The sequence below is a fragment of the Geotrypetes seraphini genome, chromosome 8, assembly GCF_902459505.1.
Source record: "Geotrypetes seraphini chromosome 8, aGeoSer1.1, whole genome shotgun sequence".
NCBI lineage: Eukaryota > Metazoa > Chordata > Amphibia > Gymnophiona > Dermophiidae > Geotrypetes > Geotrypetes seraphini.
Genome location: NC_047091.1, coordinates 74499605 through 74518425, shown reverse-complemented (window position 1 = coordinate 74518425; position 18821 = coordinate 74499605). Strand labels below are relative to the sequence as shown.

General features: G+C 47.6%; 1 protein-coding gene across 9 annotated transcripts in view; it reads left to right on the top strand.

Moving 5' to 3' along the window:
• PCNX3 (pecanex 3) overlaps positions 1-18821 on the top strand; it is a 151690-nt gene that overhangs the window by 26029 nt on the left and 106840 nt on the right. For 6 of the 9 annotated variants that reach the window (XM_033953719.1, XM_033953717.1, XM_033953721.1 and 3 more), the window contains exons 4-6: positions 5414-5456; positions 5926-6012; positions 17132-18778. In XM_033953719.1, the coding sequence (XP_033809610.1) occupies positions 5414-5456; positions 5926-6012; positions 17132-18778 (1777 nt within the window). The remainder of the gene's footprint in view (positions 1-5413; positions 5457-5925; positions 6013-17131; positions 18779-18821) is intronic. The other 3 variants (XM_033953724.1, XM_033953723.1, XM_033953722.1) reach the window with 2 other exon arrangements.

Below are 18821 nucleotides of genomic sequence, written 5' to 3'. Positions count from 1 at the left end.
GCATTGAAGAGGCATTTCCAACTTGGGGCAGTGATTCTTCTCCTTTCCAGCTACTGTAAAGGGCTGAGGCAGGCTGCAGCACATGTTCGCCACTAGTCAAAGTGAGTAAGGCTGTTACAGCCTGTGAGGTGATTCGGGGAGGTCTGAATTTGAGGGTTTTGTGGGTTTCTGCATGTTCCCTTGTGTCCCCTCATCTTAAAATCCCAATTTTACCATTTTTACATTTTGTGGAAGTGTTTTATTAGAATTTTTAGGCGTGAATTGCTTAGCGGTGGCCATCTTAGATTTTTAGCTATCTTTTTTCAAAAGTTCCCTGCACTTCTAAACATACAGTTTTTGTCTCAAAACTGGTTGGATGTAGTTTTCAAGAGACTTTTTGAGGCATTGGCTTTGGGAGTCAAATCTGCCACTGTGTCCTTTGTTAGGCATGCTTGTCTTTCCAGACTGCATATTTTGGAGAATGAATGTGTTGAGCTACCCCTCTCCCCCCTCTCAGTTTCTGTTATTGGGGGTGGACTATGTGGTTGATGCACTGTATGACATTCTTTGTGTCCTGGGCAAAGCATCAATTTATTCCATTTCTGCTCATAGAACGCTATGGATCAGGCAATGGGCTGGTGATTCCTCCTCTAAGGCTACTCATGCCAGACTCCCTTGTAAGGGGCAGTTACTGTTGGGCAAAGTTCTGGATGATCTTATGAATTCTGTGGTAGATTGTTGTCCCAAGTCCCTGCTTGATAGTAGACCCATAATTTCTAGAGGTACAAGGTGCTCTAATTTTCGTGGCTTCAAGAAGTCGCAATCATGCCATGCTCTGCTTATAGGGGGCAGGCTCTTCGTGTTCCTTCAGCCTGGGTTCAGATTTCGTTCAACTGGTGGATTCTGGACATCATTCGGTTTGGCTACAAGCTGGAGTTTGCCCTGACTCTGACAGTTTGGTTTGTGGACTCTCCCATGGGGCACCCGGAGAAGGCAGATAGGGTTCTGGCCACTGTTGAGAAGGTTACTCAATATTTGGGTCATAGAGCCAGTGCTGCCTGAACTCTCTGGCTCAGGCAGATGCTCCATATATTTTATCATGCCAAAGAAAGGCTCAGACAATTGGAGACCCATCCTAGAACTTACTCACGTGAATACATTGCTCAGAGTTCCACACTTTCGCATGGAAACGGTTTGATCTGTCATAACCTCAGTAGTCCTGGGGGAGTTCCTAGCCTCTCAGGATTTGACAGAGGCCTGTTTGCATATTCCCATTTTCCTGGATCACAGGAAGTTTCTCAGGTTTTATGTCCTGGAAAATCAGTTTCCAGCTTCACCCTTTGGCCTTGCAACAGATCCTCGCTTTTTCACCAAGGTGATGGTGATGGTAGCAGCTCACCTGTGCAAGATGGGATTGCAAGTGCATCCCTACCTCAGCGATTGGCTGATCAGGGCCCTTCGTTGTCAGGTGATCTGAGTCCTGGAAGATCTGGGCTTGCTTGTAAATTACCGCAAGAGCAATTTGACACCGACTCTATCCCTGCAGTATCTGAGAGTCTTGTTCGACATGGCTGATGGCTGCCTCTTTCTACCAGAGGCATGCAGACAGAAGCTGTGCTTTCAGATATCTTGTCTCTCTTGAGCAAGTCAGCCTCGTTGGCATGGGACTAGCTTCACGTCCTGGTATCCATGGCAGCCATATTGGATGTGGTGCCTTGGGCAAGAGCCCACATGCATCCTTTTCAACATGCGTTACTCCCTGCAGACAAATGCATTACAGAAGTGTCTGCCATGGACACTAGAGGCTCAGGTGTGCATGGATTGGTGGCTCCAGCCTTAGTCCCTCGATGGATTGCTTCCTGGGTGTTTGTGATGACAGACGCCAGTCTGCTGAGCTGGGGAGCCCATTGCAATCATTGTCTGATTCAGTGGTTTTGGGCGCTCTCTCAAAAGAAGTGGCTGGAACTACGTGCCATTCGGTTGGCCCTAGTGAAATTGCAGAAGACTCTTGAGGGTCAAGTGGTCAGTCTTCTCTGAAAATTCTACAGAAAGGAAGCACCAAGCGTGTATGTCTGGTTCTGGAAGCCCGCCTGTTCTGCTGGGCAGAGCACCATCTACAGGCACTCTCGGCGGCACATATAGCCAGACAATGTACAGGTAGACTTCCTCAGCAGACAGACCTTGGACTCGGTCGAGTGGGCGCTTCTGGCATCATTTCAGGCCATTGTTCAGCACTGGTTTTGTCCTCACTTTGACCTCATGGCAACTGCACAGAACAAGAAAGCAGACAGATTCTTCAATCGAAGAACAAAGCGTCAAGCCCAGAAGCAATAGGTTGGACATGTTAGTCCAGCTGTGGCCTCAGGGAGTCCTGTTGTATGTCTTTCTTCCCTGGCCCATGATAGGCCAGGTCATTCGGCAGAAAGCAGCTCATCAAGGTGGCTCCAGATTGACCTCGCAGGCTGTGGTGATCTGATGTGGCTTCGATTAGGCCAAGGCCTTAGATTGCAGGTGCTTCCAGACCTGTTCTCACAGGGTCCAATATGCTTGAAGAATCCAGATCGCTTTGCTCTTAGGGCATGGGTATTGAACTTGAAGCATTAGAGTGTAAAGGTTATTTATAAGAACATAAGAATTGCCGCTGCTGAGTCGGACCAGTAGTCCATCGCGCCCAGCAGTCCGCTCTCACAGCGGCCCCCAGGTCAAAGACCAGTGCCCCAGCCGAGACCAGCCCTACCTGCGTACGCTCCAGTTCAGCAGGAACTCATCTAACTTTGTCTTGAATCCCTGGAGGGTGTTTTCCCCTACGATAGCCTCCAGAAGAGCATTCCAGTTTGGCGAATGAATGAATGTGTCATTGCCACCCTTCTCAAGTCTAAGAAATTGACTACTTCTTCTGCCTACGCTAAGGCATGGAAAACTTTCCAGTATTTGTGCGCCCAAGAACATGTGGAGCTGTTTTTGGCTCTGGTTTCGATGGTGCTGGCCTTTCTCCAAGAGGGTCTTGACAAGGGCCTCAGCATGGCTTCACGTCGGGTTCATATCACTGTACTCTCAAGTTCAATTTATTTGATATACTGCAAATATAAAACCGGGGTTAAAATCTAAGTGGTTTACAATATAATAAAATATAAGAGGGAGGGGATCAAACACATACAATACAAACCCTGCAACATCTCCAAATACATGAGGAAAAAAATATGGATTGGTTACAATAAAATCTGGGGTATAGAAAAGAGGAGAAGGGATAAAAACATATATGGTGTGGGATAAAAATATGGTCTCACTGTTTTTGGCCTGTGCTTTTGGACTATGCACAAAATGCCTGAGAAAAATAATATGCCAGGGCTCGGAACCATGGTTCTATGCTAGCATCTCATCTTGACAGATTGCCAGATTTCTGAAGGGTGCTCTCCGCATTAGACCCCTGCTTCCTTTATGGGACCTCAATGTAGTTCTCAAAGGCCTTACTAAAGGTGTTTTTCCTTGTCACTGTGACATCGGTGTGGTGTGTTTTGGAGCTCCAGGTGCCTTTGGGAGCCTTTTCTCAGAATTTCTGAGACTGGAGTTTCCTTGCGTACTGTTCCTTCATTTTTGCCAAAGGTGGTTTTGGCGTTTCATGTGATTCAGGAGTCCGTTTCCCTGTCTTTCAACCTACAGATTCTAGGAATCAGGACCACATTTTGATGAAGTTGGATGTGAGAAGAGTGCTTCTTTATTATTTTGAGGTCACTAACAAGTTTAAACTCTCCAAGCATCTGTTTGTTCTGTCTCATTCATCCAAGCATGGCTTTCCTGCTTCCAAGGCCACGATCTCAAGATGGATCCGTAAGGCCATTTCTTCAGTCTACACTGTCTGTGAGAAACAGTCTTCTGTTTCTGTTAAGGCGCATTTGATCAGAGGTGCCGCTTCGTCATGGGCCAAGGCTTGAGCGATCTCTCAAGAGGAAATTTGCAGAGTTGTGACTTGGTCCATGCTACACACTTTTGCAAAGGTTTACCGGGCTGACATTGCAGCACGAGAGGACTCTGCCTTTGGTTCCTCTGTGTTACAGGCAGGCGCAGTAAGCCCGTCCTAAATTCCTGGAACTGCTTTTGTATGTCCCACTTGTCTAGAATGGTATACCTATTGCACTGGGAAAAGAGATTATATCCTGATAATCTCTTCCAGTAGATAAGTATGTCATTCTAGACTCCCGCCCTGTCCTTCCTGCACCTGCCTCCTGTCTCCTTCTGCTAATGCTTCTCCAAGTTGCCTTTTGGATGCTAGTCAGCCCTTTGGGCTCTGAAGAATGCTCTGTAATATGCTTCTGTAAGTTGTTGCTTATTCATTATCTGTTACAGTGTTTTATGTTAAAGCAGAACAGTTTTATTGTTAAGGGGTGTCCCATCTGTATCCTTACTTCACATACTTGGTTTGAGCTCTAGCATGCTTGGCTACTAACTGCAGGTGAAAGTAGAGCTCACAGTGAAGTAGAAGGGACACAGAAAAAATCCAGAGTGAATTCCTTCTGCAGATGGCTTGCGGCCATGGATAGATAAACCGCTTGGCCTATCTACTGGAAAAGATATTATCAAGGTAAGGACATAATATCTTTGTAATGTACCACAGGAAAGTGTTTTAGGCTTTATATTAAATATTTGAAACACTGGAATCCCTGCATAGTTGGGGGTTGCCTCTGATAAGGGACATTGGGATGGAGAGATGTAATGTGTGGGTGAAGCCGGAGGGCACCTCAGGTATGTACATTAGGTGAGTGACACCTTGGCCAGGAAAGCTGTGTGTGGGTGGTGGAGGGCCTCAGATATTTATGTCTATATTTGTGTTAAAACTATATATCACATTCCTGTGGAAACATTCAATGCAGCATACCAATGAGAAGAATATTATTTTACTTTGCTATATCGTATGTTATATAGAGCTCAGCAAGTACAGCTAAAAACCAGATCCCACTGTGGCATACAACACAGTCAGAAGACACAAGTAACACAACTTACTGATACCTTTAGATAGCACGCCAAGCTTTGTTTGGAATGCCACATTGCATTTTCTTTAATAAAGATAAGACTTTTATACCTTGCACATCGTTTCTGCAGTTTTTCTCTTTGTTTTGATCATCTGCCTTCAGATCGTACATAAGAGGCAGCTCATTCCATATACATGGTGCAGCTCTGAAAAAGCACAATGCTGCCGTTTTAACCATATTGCAGATTGTATAGAACATGGGGGAGCACTTCATGGATAATGGGAAAATCCATTGAAAATGGATCCCATGAGCCGGGGAGCCATTTAGTAGTAGATCATTTCTTTCATGGTATGGAGGTCAGAGGAGATGGGTACAGCAGCTTTGGGAATGTGGTAAATATTTAACCATTTGAAAACTCATCTATCTTGTTTCCTGTTTCCCTCTCATCTTCTCTTTCTTTGTGTCAGGAGTTGCTGCCTCAGTTGGAAGGAAGTGGAAGCATGTTGAGAGGTAGGAATTGCTGGTAGGCGGCTCACTCTGTTTGGTCTCTGCTCCTCTGTTTGTGTGGTCCCCATGAGATCTCTCTCAGCACCCAGCGTACTATCTTTGTACAGGAATCAGCACTTAGGTATTTATATTTGGTAGTTTCTGTAAATACCACAGCTTTACAGTCCCAGTATCATGTTGTGACATCAGCAGAGCTATGTCTGATCAGTACTTGGAGTTAAACATATAAAGGAAAATAAGGCATTAAAGAAGCAGTGGTCCTGGGGGGAAGCAGTCCTTCCCCAAGCCAGTACTGATCCACATGCTAGTCATTACAGGCTTTCCAACACCACATCAAAGCCTTCAAATTGATAAATAATAATAGTAAAAATGTAATACAAAGACTCATAAGGTTGCTTGAGTGGGATTTCCAGAGGAGCAAGCCAGCCTGCTGCCTTCATTCTCTGAGCTTCCTCTCCCTCTCCTCCTGCAGATATCAGGGAGCTGGTTTGGGAACGGGGAAACACCAATGTGATTGTTACATCTGCAGTCCGCGAGATGCTGAACCAGAATTCACAGGGTAATAATATCAGTGTGTTTCCACTCACTGCAGAATCACTCCCTTAATTAGTCCTGTCCCCCCCCCCCCCAAATCCATTCAAGATCCATCCCTTACTTTTTCCTACAGAGTTTCCGCACTGGCTTCTCTTAGCTCTGCAGGATTCTGTCCTCTTCCTCTTGTCTCAGAATCTCTGGGAATCCATGCTCCCCCTCCTGTCCCATGCAGGACTCCATTCCATTTCATCTGTCCCTGTAGGGCAAAACCATTTAAAAAATCTGCTTTTTATCAACCCTCCAGACTGGCACAGACAGATGGATTTACACTCCTCTGCCAGCAGGTGGAGATTGAGAACATATTGAGTTTTGGCAGTAGTACAAGTGACTTTTGGCAGTAGTACAAGTCTGTTCTCAGTCTCCAGCATGAGAAGATGGCAAGCCTATGCAGTCTTTATTTATTTAGGTATTTATATACCGCCTGTCAGGTTATCTAAGCGATTTACAATCAGGTACTCAGTCATTTGTCCCTATCTGTCTCAGTGGGCTCACAATTTATCTAACGTACCTGGGGCAAAGGGAGATTGAGGGACTTGCCCAAGGTCCCTAGGAGCAGTCTTTCTTCTTGTTAGTTGGGGGTCTGTTGGATCTGATTAGTGGCCTTTTATTATTGTTCCTTTTTCTGTCCTAAAAGAACTTGGGGGACCCTTTTGGGGGTCCATCAGACCTCGGGGGTGCCATACCCAGAGGCCGAGTTCCTTCCCCCACCTCACCAATTTTTTTTATTAGAGGTGCCTCAGCTATACGCCTTGCCCGAAGTGGGTCTGCTCCTTTGTCTGGTAAAGTTTTTCTTTACAACAACAACAAAAACAGTCCTGAGACAGTGCCGGTCTGGATGAAAGCCTTTTAATTCCCCATACTCGAATGCTCTGCAGAAGGAGTCAACTCCAGATTTTTCACTCTGCCTCTTTAGTACTTCACTGATCGGTTTAATGCCCTCTACAGTCTTTCCTTCTGCACGCATGTCTGCAGCTGTGTGTGTTCTGCTCTCCCCATTTTATTGTTTTAAATTCGATGTAGTTTCATCCCCTTTGCGGGTATTTTCGTGTTTGAAGTAAATTTTGAGCTCTGCCTGCTTGAGAATTCACAGACTTTGGTCTGTAACTGATAGGCTGATCCCTTTTTGGTATGTGTTAGCCAGTCTGCATAGTTTTCCTTGGAGCTCAGGGCCGTCCCTGAAGTAGTCTCACCTTCTGCAGGCAGGGGTCAAGTGTAGACTGTTAAGCACGCTTAGGGAGCTCAGCGGTGTTCCGCAGTGTGCTAGCTGCTTTTTCGTGCCTCCGCCTGTCTCGGTGCGCATCCAGTGGTCTGCTGGGGTGGAGGCATAGTCAGCAGTGGAGTCTGACCGGCAGCCCAAAGATAAGCTTTGCGAGAGCATTCCCAGCATTGTGGCAGTAAATTCTTATACAGCCATTGAGTAAGAGCTGTGAACTGGTGGATTCCAGCGTACCAGGTCACAGTGAGTACAAGTTGCTGACAGCTTGTGAGAGATGTTGGGGAAAATTTTAAAGGGGTTTTCTGAGTTTCTGCATGTTCCCCCTCCTGAAAAATCCTAAAATTGCTGTTTTTGGACTTTGGGAAGTGTGAGAAATATAGCATTTTTGTCACAAATTTGGTTCTGGTGGCCATCTTGAATTTTTAGCGATCTTTTTTCTTCTCCCTGTTTCTTCAAAACTGCGATTTTTACCTGGAAAACTCCTGGGATGGAGTCCTTGGGGTCTCCTCATGTGAATTCATACCAGGATCATGCAAATTTAGTGCTTTTAGAGTGTCCTTGAGCCACATGCTGCATGGCGCAGTGGGAGGGGGGCTGTAGCGACCAGCTTAGCTTTCCTCCACAGAAGCAGGGGATCAGATACTTAGCCAACCCAATGAGCTGGCCTCTATTACTTTTGGGGCTTGGCATGGCTGGTTCTTCAGTCAACAAAGAAAAATGGGGAGACGCAATGATCCACAGTGGACACAATCCACCAATGAAAACAAAAACTGTGGATACAGATGTTCTGGAGATAATTTAATAAACATTGACATATTCAATTAAAAAAATACAATGATAAAAATCCAACCGGACCCTACACGGTCCGTGTTTCGGCATGCTCCAGATTGGCATCACAGTCACTTCTTATCTTTCTATATTTTTATCTCTTTATCTTTCTCTTTATTATTATTCATCATTAACTCTTCCTTTTAGTACCTCTGAGGAAGGCGTGTTCGCCGAAACACGGACCGTGTAGGGTCCGGTTGGTTCTTCAGTCAGCCTGACTGCGGACTCTCCGCAGTCTAAGACACACAAATTTTAGTCATCTAAGGGTGACTCCATGCCCCTGGAGCCAGATACCTTCTCTAAAATCATGAGGTTTTGTACTCAGAGTTAAGATAAACCCCAAAACAGCGTGTTCTCCTGAGCAGTCTCCTTTCGCTCCCAGGGCGTTTTGGCGTGTTGCCTTTGGGCTGTTGATCTGCCTGCTCCTGATTTGGGGAATCTGGCTGCTGATCCTGACCTCTCTGATTCATTGTTTGACAGTGCAGCCCTTCCCAGATCGGGGGATCCAGGCTTGTGTGCTGGATCTGTGGATCCTTTGGGGGCTCCAGATCCTGGTGATGATCCAGCTGTCCTGCACTTAATCAAGTTTGTGACATCTTTTTCAGGAATTGAGCTTAGCTACTCAGCTGGCTCCATAGTGGGCCAGGCCAGAAGCGTACAAGTGCCGGGCCCACAGCCTAGCCTCCTCTCCCCCCCCCTCCCCCCCGATGTCAATTCTGACATTGGAGAGGAAGTTCCGGGCCAGCCAATCACTGCCTGGCTGGCCTGGAACTTCCTCTCCGATGTCAGAATTGACATCAGGGGGGGGGGGGAGGCAAGGCTAGGCTGTGGGCCCAGCACTTGTATGCGCCTGGCCTGGCATCAGGGAAGCAGGGAGAACAGAACACAAAGGCAATGAGAGTCTATCGCAGAGCCCGGGATGAGTTCAGCGATCAACTCGCATTGCCTTTGCGATCTACTGTTTGATCGTGATTGACCTTTTGGGAACCCCTGGCCTACAGCACCAAAACCAACAGAGAAACATCTGAAAGAAGTCTTCCTGGCTTGGCCGGAACTTCCTCTCCAACGTCAGAATTGATATCGGGGGGAGGGGGGAAAGGCTTGTAGGCCCGGCGCTTGTACGCGCCTGGCTTGGCGTTGGGGAAGTAGGGAGAAATCGGCAGCGGTGGCTTGGGGGGAGAGGCAGGGAGAGAGCAAGAAAGAAAGGCGTGGCAGGGAGAGAGAAAGAAAGACAGATAGAAAGGGGTCTGCGAGAGAAAGAAAGAAAGGGAGCAGGGAGAGAGAAAGGAAGAGGGGGCAGGAAGAGAGAGAGAGAAAGAAAGGGGTGGAGGCAGGGAAAGAGGAAGAAAAAGTTGGACTCATGGAAGGACAGAGAGAGAGATGTTGGGGAATGGAATGAGGAGTGGAGGAGAGGAAGTATGCAGGAGGCAGAAAGAAAGAAATTGGATTTCCAGTCAGAAGAAGGACGTGCAACCAGAGACTCATGAAATCACCAGACAGCAAAGGTAGGAAAAATGATTTTATTTTAAATTTAGTGATCAAAATGTGTCTGAATTGATATCTGCTGTCTATAGTTTGCACTATGGCCCCCTTTTACTGAACTGCGATAGCAGTTTTTAGATCAGGGAGTTTTTAGATCAGGGAGCCTATGAGCGTTGGGAGTAGCGCAGGGCATTCAGCGCAGCTCCCTGTTCTAAAAACCGCTTTCACGGTTTAGTAAGAGGGGAGGGGATATATTTGTCTGTTTTTGTATAGTTGTTATTGAGGTGACATTGCATATTTTAAAGTCATCTGCCTTGACCTCTTTGAAACCCCTCCCCCCCACCCCCCCCCCCCAAATAAATGATAATTAACATTTTCTCTGTGTACAGTGTACTTTGTGTTTTTTAAAATTTTATTGTTGGTAGAGCATTCTGACTTGGTCATTTTAAAAGTAGCTCACAAGCCAAAAAGTGTGGGCACCCCTGCTCTAGGCCATTGTTTCGGCTTTTCATGTTCATTGTGTAGTGTGTTTGCCTGCCTTTCTGCTGACAGGTTCCTCGTTGAAGAAACTGGTCGTACGCAGGGTTCTCCTGCATTATTTGTTGGTCACTAATGAGTTTTGCCTCTGACCATCTGTTTGTGCTGACTCATTTGATTAAGAGGGGTGCTCCCTCTTCTAGAAACAGTCCCACATTTCCATCAAGACGCTTTCTACCAGGAGTGTGGCTTCTTCATTGTCCGAAGCTAGATCTGTCCCTCCTGAGAAGATTTGGGGGCAACAACGTATTGGTTTTTTTTCCTTCCCACATTTCCAAATTTTAGAAAGTGGATGTTGCTGGAAGGCAGGACTCAACCTTTGGGTCCTCGGTCTTAAGGGCCGGCGCAGCAAACCTACCCTAACTATTTGGGGGGACTGCTTTTGTACATCCCTATTGTCTAGAATGTCTCACCTATTGCACTGGAAAAAGAGATTATGTACTTACCCTGGTAAGTTCTTTTCCAGTAGATAGGTGAGACATTCTAGATTCCCCACCCTGTCCTTTCTGCGCCTGTTTAGTTTGTATGTTTATGCTTCTCCATGCTGCTTCTTGGAGGCCACTCAGCCTTTGAGGGCTGGAAAGAATTTGTATATATGTTCCTTTTATTGGGGAGTTGTGCTGCACTCCTTTGGAGCCTGTGTTGGCGATTAATTGTACCGTTTCATTTCTTCAGCAGAACACTTTGTTTAGCCTGTTCTTACAGGTGCCTCCACTTCACATATGTGGGTACTTCTCAGTAGTTGGGTACTGACTGTAGAAGGCGCTAAACCGATCAGTGAAGTACTACAGAGGCCGAGTGAAAAATCCGAAGTGGATTCTTTCTGCAGAGCATACAAGTATGGGGGAAAACCCCTATTGTCTAGAACAGTGTTTTTCAATCTTTTTACACCTATGGACTGGCAGAAATAAAATAATTATTCTGTGGACCAGCGGTTGAAGAACACTGGGCTAAGTCGTGGGCCAGACCCCGCCCCCATAATAGTACTAATTGCACCTTGCACGTCCCGTGCCTCATCTGGAAGCCTTCCCTCTGACGTTGCAACGTCAGAGAGAAGGCTTACGGTTCAGATGCAGGATGCCTGTAGGAGCCACTGCCCGTGGCTTTGTGCACTGAATCAATTAGGAAGAGGGAGCTGGCTTGAAGATAACGCCGCATCGATCGCACCGTGGACCGGCGGTTGAAGATCACTGTTTGGGCCTGATGCACGTGCTGGCCCTGTGGACCGGCAGGAAATTTCTGTGGACCGGCACTGGTCCATGGACCGGTGGTTGAAGAACACTGGTCTAGAATGTCTCACATATCAACTGGAAAAGAGCTTACCAGGTTAAGTACATAATCTCTTTTTAATTGCTTTTTATTGCTAACCTATCAGTTCACAATGAGCATTTCAAAGAAATTGAAAAAGCGCTCATTGTGCTCTCATTGAATGTTTGAGGCGTCCAGCGTCTGCGCAAAGTGCTCCAGGCACTGCAAACGGGAATTCCCATCGGCTTTGGGTGCTGGCGCGCAGAATTCCCCTTCACGCGTTTATTGCTCATCAGCGGTGGGGAGGCCCAGGCTTCCCCTACCACCTACACAGGATTTTCCCCAGCTAGTGGTGTGGGAAATCAGGTTTCCCTTACCACTGATATTGCTGGGGATTCCCTTACCACTACGGCTGTTTTTGCAGGCAGTTCTGCTTTAGCGGCTGGGCCCGTTCAGGTCTCTTTGCTGCTACAGACATCGGAGGAGGTTTTTTTCAGTGGGTTTTTCTTTGGTTTTGGTGGGAAGCTCCACCATTTTGTCTGTGACTTCAGGTGACCTGTTTAAAAAAGCAGGAACAGGTCTCAAGTGATTTTTCTTCTCCAGCAATGCGTGCCTTTTTGCCGCCAGGGGGTTTTGCCCCTGATTTTGTCTTAGCCATTTACAAGGCTTACTTGCAGGTGGCTGGGGATCCTGCTTCATCCACAGGGGGTCTTACGTTGTTCCCTTCGGTGTCTGCCCTCATCTAGCCCCCCCCCCTCTGTCCAAGCATTTGCGTGTTTCATGGGATGAGGTTTTATTCCTCGTTGACACAGTCTCTCCCAATGAGGACCTGGACCTCTTCGTTGACCCCCAAGACCTTCTTAGAGCGAAGGATGTGGCAGACAGTTGGGCTTTGGATCCGCCGATTGGCAAGGATGCTTTGGTCGTGCACATTTTTCACCAGGAAGAGCTGCAGGAGCTTATTTTCAGGTGTCTTCAGTTTTGTGATTTCAGGAAGAAGCTAAGGACCCCCCTCGGGTTGTGGACCCTCTACTTTTGGAGGATCTGGTTGGCCTCCTGTTCTTTTCCTATGCATCAGGATATTTGGGATGTGGTGCATGAACAGTAAAAGACTCTGGATGCACCTTTTCATTTGGCGCGGTCCATGGCTCGTTTTTATCCCATTCCTGATGTGAATAAGGATACCTTCAAGTCTTCTGTGGTTCATGCTGTGGTTTTGGCCATTGCTCACTGTGCCAGGACTGGTCTTTAGTGCATCAGGAGGTGTCTAAGACCAAGCTCGGTGCTTCTTATCTTTCTGATGCCATGTATGATTTGTTACTGGTGTCGGCCAAGTCTATGGCTCTTGGAGTGGCCACTCAGTGTACCCTCTAGCTTCGTGGGTTTTTGGTAGATGCGGCCTCTGAGTTGAAGCTCAGTAAATTTCCTTTTTGGGGTTCCTTCCACTTTGGTGAGGAGTTGGTCAAGCTTGTTCAAGCCTTGAGTAACTCCAAGGTGCCTCGGCTTCCGGAGAACAAGCCTTGTTCGGCGTCTTGGGGAAGCTCTAGCCGTGGGCGCCTGTGTGAGTTTCGTAGTTATTGTCCTGGGCCATGGTTCTCGTGCCATCCCTTCCAGAGGACGCTTCTGTCAGCACTTGCAGTCCTTTCGTGGAGCCTTCCCGAGGGGGGGGGAGGGGGACTCTAGTGCCTCCACCTCCACCTGCTCTCCACCTCCACCTGCTCGTTTACCGGGGTGGACTGAGATCATGACGGATAAGTGGGTCCTAGAGGTGATTTGGGATGGCTATGCCCTGGGATTGCTATGCCCTTGCCAGATCTTTTTCTCTCTTCTCCTTGTCAGTCCGCTTGGAAGAAACGGGCTTTTTGTCAGACTCTTCAGCAGTTAGTAGAGCTCCGAGCTGTGGATTCACTCCATTTATTTCGTGGTGCCTAAAAAAAGACGGGTCTTTTTGGCCTATTCTTTATCTGAAAGGTGTGAACCAGGTCTCTGGTCCCTTCATTTTGTTTGGAGACCTCAAGTCAGTCATCTTAGTAGTGCAGCCCGGAGAATTCCTGACTTCTCTCGACCTGACGGAGGCTTACCTTCATATTGCGATTCGGGATTCTCATCAGCGATTCCTTTGCTTTGCGATTTTGGGAAAGCATTATCAGTTTTGTACGCTTCCGTTTGGTCTGGCCACAGCTCCGCATACCTTCACTATGGTGATGGTGATGGTGGCGGCGGCGGCTTTGCCCAAGGAGGGCATCTTGGTTCATCCCTATCTGAACAACTGGTTGATCCAAATGAAGTCCTTTCAGGAGAGCTCCTGAGTCACTGCTTGAGTTATGGAGTTACTGCAGTCTCTCTGGGTTGGGTTATCAATCTTTCCAAGAGTCTCAGTGCTTGGAGTAGCTTGGAGTTCTCTTCAATACCAGTCTGGGGCAGGCTTTCCTTCTGCAGGCCCAAATGCTAAAATTACAGTCGTAGATTCACACTCTGATGGGTTCTCAATACCTTTGGGCGCAGGAATTGCTTTAAGTCTTGGGGGTCAATGGCAGCCTCCTTGGAGGTGGTCCAGTGGGGTTGGGCTTACATGCACCCCCTTCAGTATGCTCTTCTTTGGCAGTGATCCCCATAGATTGGACACTCCAGTCCCTCTTCACGGATTGGTTCATCACAGCCTGCGCTGGTGGCTTCAGTCTTCCAGTCTGGTTCAGGGAGTGAGTCTGGATCAGTTCCAGTGGACAGAGCTTCTCATGAATGCCAGTCTTCTCGGTTGGGGAGCCCACTGTCTTGGTTGCTGGTGGAGGCTTCCTGGTCGATCAGTGTTCCGGAGACCAGGGCCATTTGTTTGGTGCTGGAGGCCTTCCAGTCATTGCTGGGAGGCAAAGCTGTGCGGGTTATCTGACAATGCCACTGTGGTGGCTTATGTCAGTCGTCAGGGGGGAACCAAGAGTTTTCTTGTGGCTCAGGAGGCAGCCCTTCTCATGGAGTGGGTGAAGTCTTTCCTTCTGGACATCTCAGCATCCCATATAGTGGGAGTGGGCAGTGTCCAGGCAGACTTTCTTAGTCATTATGTGTTGGATCCTAGTGAGTGGTGTCTCGGGCTGGAAACCTTTGAGTTGATCATTCAGTTGTGGGGTCAGCCGATTATGGATCTCATTGCTACAGGTGTCATCGCCAAAGCAAGGAGGTTCTTCAATCGGTGCAGGGATTACCAGGCCAAGGAGCTGGATGTTCTGGTGCAGGCTTGGCCAATGGATGACCTGCAGTTTGTCTTTCCTCTGTGGCCTATGGTGGGCAGAGTTCATCTTCGCATTGCGCAGCACGCAGGCCACGTGATCCTGGTGGCTCTGGGTTGGCCCAGTCGCCCATGGTAAACAGATCTGGTTCATCTTCTCATGACAGATCCCGTTCCTCTGCCCCTCTCACCTGAACTTCTGACCTAGGGTCCCATTCCCATGTTCGATCCGGGTCCCTTTTGTCCCTTTCTTAATGGCTTGGCTCTTGAAAGGGAATGCCTAAGCAAGAAAGGTTATTTTGATAAGGTGATCTCTATCCTCTTGGGCTCTCAGACACTTTCAACTCGGGCCTATGTGCACATCTGGTGTTTTTTTGAGGAGTGATGTTCTGCTCGAGACGTGGGTCCCCTTCGTGTGTCTTTACCTCACATCTTGGAGTTTTTGCATGATGACTTTAAGCAGGACCTTGCCTCGTCATCTCTTCGGGTTCAGATTATGGCCTTATCGTTTTTTTGCGGTCTGTTGCGTGGTTGGCGTTTGGCCTCTTCTCTGGATATGAGTGTCAAAGTTGCTCTGGCCTCTGGTTCATCCTTCTGGCCGGGGATCTCAATCTTGTTCTTTTGTTGCTCGTTCGTCCTCCTTTTGAGCCAATGGGCTCCTACACGTTGAAAGACCTTGCTGTCAAGGCTGTGTTCCTGGTTGCCATTACTTCTGCTAGACATGTTTCGGAGTTGCAGGCTTTTTCCTGTAGGCCTCCTGTCCTGGAGTTTTCTAAAGTCTTTTCCCTTTCAGTCTTGGATAGTCGGGAGGACTCTTTGTAAGAGGCAGTTGCACAAGTTGGATGTCTGCAAAATCCTTCGTGCTTACATTCAGCAGACTCAGGAGTTCTGATGTTTGGATCATCTTTTTGTCCTTCTAGCAGGTCATTGTAAGGGGGACAGTGTTTCTAAAGCAACGATTGCGCGCTGGATCAAAGAGGCAATCGCTTCGGTGTACCTTCTTCAGAAGAAGCCAGTTCCAGATTTTTGCAAAGCTCATTCAACTTGGGGTCAGGCGGCTTCATGGGCTGAGAGTTCTCTTGTGCCCCTGGTGGATGTCTGTAAGGCTGCAGTTTGGTCTTCTCTCCATTCCTTTGTTCGTCACTGCCATGTGGATGTTCAGGCGTGTTGGGACGCGGTTTTTGGTGAGCGTGTGCTTGTGGCGGCCCTTTGGGGATCCCATCCATGATGGGTACTACTTTGGTACATACCATCTGTCTATGCCAGTCTGGAGGGATGATAAAGAAGGAGAAATTAGGTTCTTACCTGCTAATTTTCTTTCTTTTAGTCCCTTCAGACTGACACAGAACCTGCCTTGTCGTGTTTTTTTCTTGGTTTTTGTTTGGAGAGTATAATAGGAGCAGTGGCATATGGTTCATCTGGTTTAGCTGGTGAACTGTGGAGACATTTTGAAGGTTTTTTGTTCTAGTGAGTATCCAACAGTGACACGGTGTCCAATCCGCAACTATTTTGACTTCTCCATATGAATGTGGAGTTGTGTTTATAGTTCACAGTTCTTAAGTGGTTCCTGCTTGGCTATTGGTCAGACTGATTGTAGATGGGTCTGCACAGGTCATTTGTGCTACTGCCAAAAGTCAATGTGTTCTCAGTCTTCACCTGCTGGCAGAGGAACGTAAACCCATCCGTCTGTGCCAGTGTGGAGGGACTAAAAGAAAGAAAATTAGCAGGTAAGAACCTAATTTCTCTTTAAGATCAGTGATCCACTGAGCCCAGCATTTTATTTCAGTAGTGGCAAGTTTGGAACACTTGGAAGAAACCAGCTGATCCCAATAGAAAAGCCATTCCATGTTACTCACTTTCAGAAGTATGTGGCGGAGACACCCAAGTCTGTCTGGCTAGTAATTATTTATGGCCCTATTCTCCAGAAACTTGTCCATGCTTTTTTTTTCTTTTAAATTCTGATTTATTAATAACCTTGACCAAAAGCAACTAATTCTATTAATTGTGCATTGACTGAAAATCACTCCTCATCTTGTTCGCCAGTGTTCTGTGCTGGATCCCATCCAAATTTCATCTATCCCACAGTCCCCCTACAGTAGTGATTCCCAAACTTGTAGGGGACACCAGTCAAACAGATGTTTCAGCATATACATAATGAATATTTATGAGAGAGATTCTTGTATTTACTGCCTCTATTGTAGATTTATCATATGTATGCTCTATGTGGATATTCTGAAAATTCCAACTGCCTGGGAGTCCTATAGGATTTCATACCCCTCCTCTTGTCCAAGATTCTCTATTAGATTACAGTGGTCCTCCTCTTTTTGGCCCTCCCTGCAGGATCCTGTGGCTACCCTCTTCTGTCCTCTGTAGTCTCCAGATAGATACCTCAAGAGTCCTCACTGGCTCATCCTTTTTTTCTGTTGGTATCCCATAAGCAGATTGTCCTATAAGAATTTTAATGTGGGGATGCACGAATGATTCAAATATTAATATTGTGGTTCTGGGAAATCACTAATTACTCACTCACTCTGTGTGGTTTTCCCTCCCTAGTTGGTGAATTGCAGCAACACGGTCCTGGTGGAGCAGCTGTGAATGGGGAGCTGCTGTCACCCCCTGAAATGGAAGTACACGGTGCGACCCTTGGGAAACGACTAAGCTCACTCACGCCACAGAAGCCACAGTCACCTCAGAGCACTGACTCCTCTGATCTCTCTCCTCCAGGGGTGGGTTCAAGGGATGGCCAAGCCCCAGATGCCAGCGAATCAGAGAGTGTTGCGGGCACTCCTCTCAGCCCTCTGATCAAAAGCAGTCTCAGTCAGGAGTTGAGTGAAAGTTTCTTGAACCTTTCCAAGCCAGACAAGAACATTTTAAGGACCAGCAGCCGGAAGGAGAAAAGAAAATTGGTGGATTGTAAGCCTTTGGATCACAGAGGGTTTTCTGAAAGTATTGAGAACCCTGTCCCAGAAAAGACAGGATCCTCGGACAGCTGCTTCAGTGGAACAGACAAGGAGACTCCCAGCACGCTGAGCAGTTACAAGAGTGAAAAAACTAACTCAACCCATCTGGATAGTCCGTCTTTTGGCCAAGTATGTGTACCGCCTGCTGCACTGGACTCGGGGACCCTCACAGTGACAAGAGGAGGCCTTGCTGTTGAAGAGAGTGATACAGATGCACTTTCAGACAGTGATCTCCTCCGGTCCCCAGAGCACAAGAGGGCTGACAGCCCACTGCTGCATGGTTTGGCTGAGCTGAGCTTTGGCAGCCAGAGTGAAGATACCCAAAATACACTCAACTCCTTTGACACCGTGGTCCAGGTGGTACCAACAGCAGCCACTGAGCCTGGGAAGATTCAACCAGAGCCTTGTTTAGTGGGCACAGTCGATGCCACAGTAAAAAAGGAAGTAACATCTCAGCACTTGAGTGGGAATTTCCAGGAAGGGCTGCGGACGTTGGTTCAAATTTCACCCAAAGAAGCTGGTGGGTTTGGCATCTCTGAGCCCCTTCTGGCGGCTCTGGCTCACTTACCTGACATGGAGCAGGTGGTGAGACCTAAGGACTTAAACTTGTTGAGGCAGGGATCAGTGCACAAATCAGGCAGGCGACGAACCTGCCGAAAGCATGGGAGCAGCAGCTTTGATGGTGGCTACCACAGGGATTATGTGCCCATCCGGACGATCTTGGAAACCAAGGCCTATAGTGAATGCTTTTTTGAAGACGAGGACTCGAGTGATGGGAGTGACATGAGCCGGGTATCCAGCCTGCACTCCCAGCACCATTACAGCAGTGACACATCTTCCAGCACTTCTTGTTACTCCCCTGAGGTGGAGCGGCAAAGCATGCAGCAGCAGCGTAAAAGGCGTGCACCAAGAGCTGACGCAGACTCTGGCCAGCCTGAGGGCGGGCCCCCCAAGAAATCATATGCCCATCGCACAGCCAGTACTGCCAGTGCAAAGACGCATGCCCGGGTCCTGAGCATAGATAGTGGGGCAGGCTCTGGTACAGGTGAGGGAATCAAAGTGGGCACAGACATCAGGCAAGTGCTGACCATTTCCAAGTCAGACTTAGAGGCAAGAAGCGGGGAGTTATGTGTTCAGGATTGTCTTAACCACAACCTGGAATCTATAGAATGCACCTGGAGTCAGTCAGCCAATCAGCCAGGTTGGAGAGGAGATCTGGAAGAAGGAGCAGTGGGAGGTGGTGAGTTTGTAGTTGGAGTTTTTTTTTTTGGTTTGTTTTATTG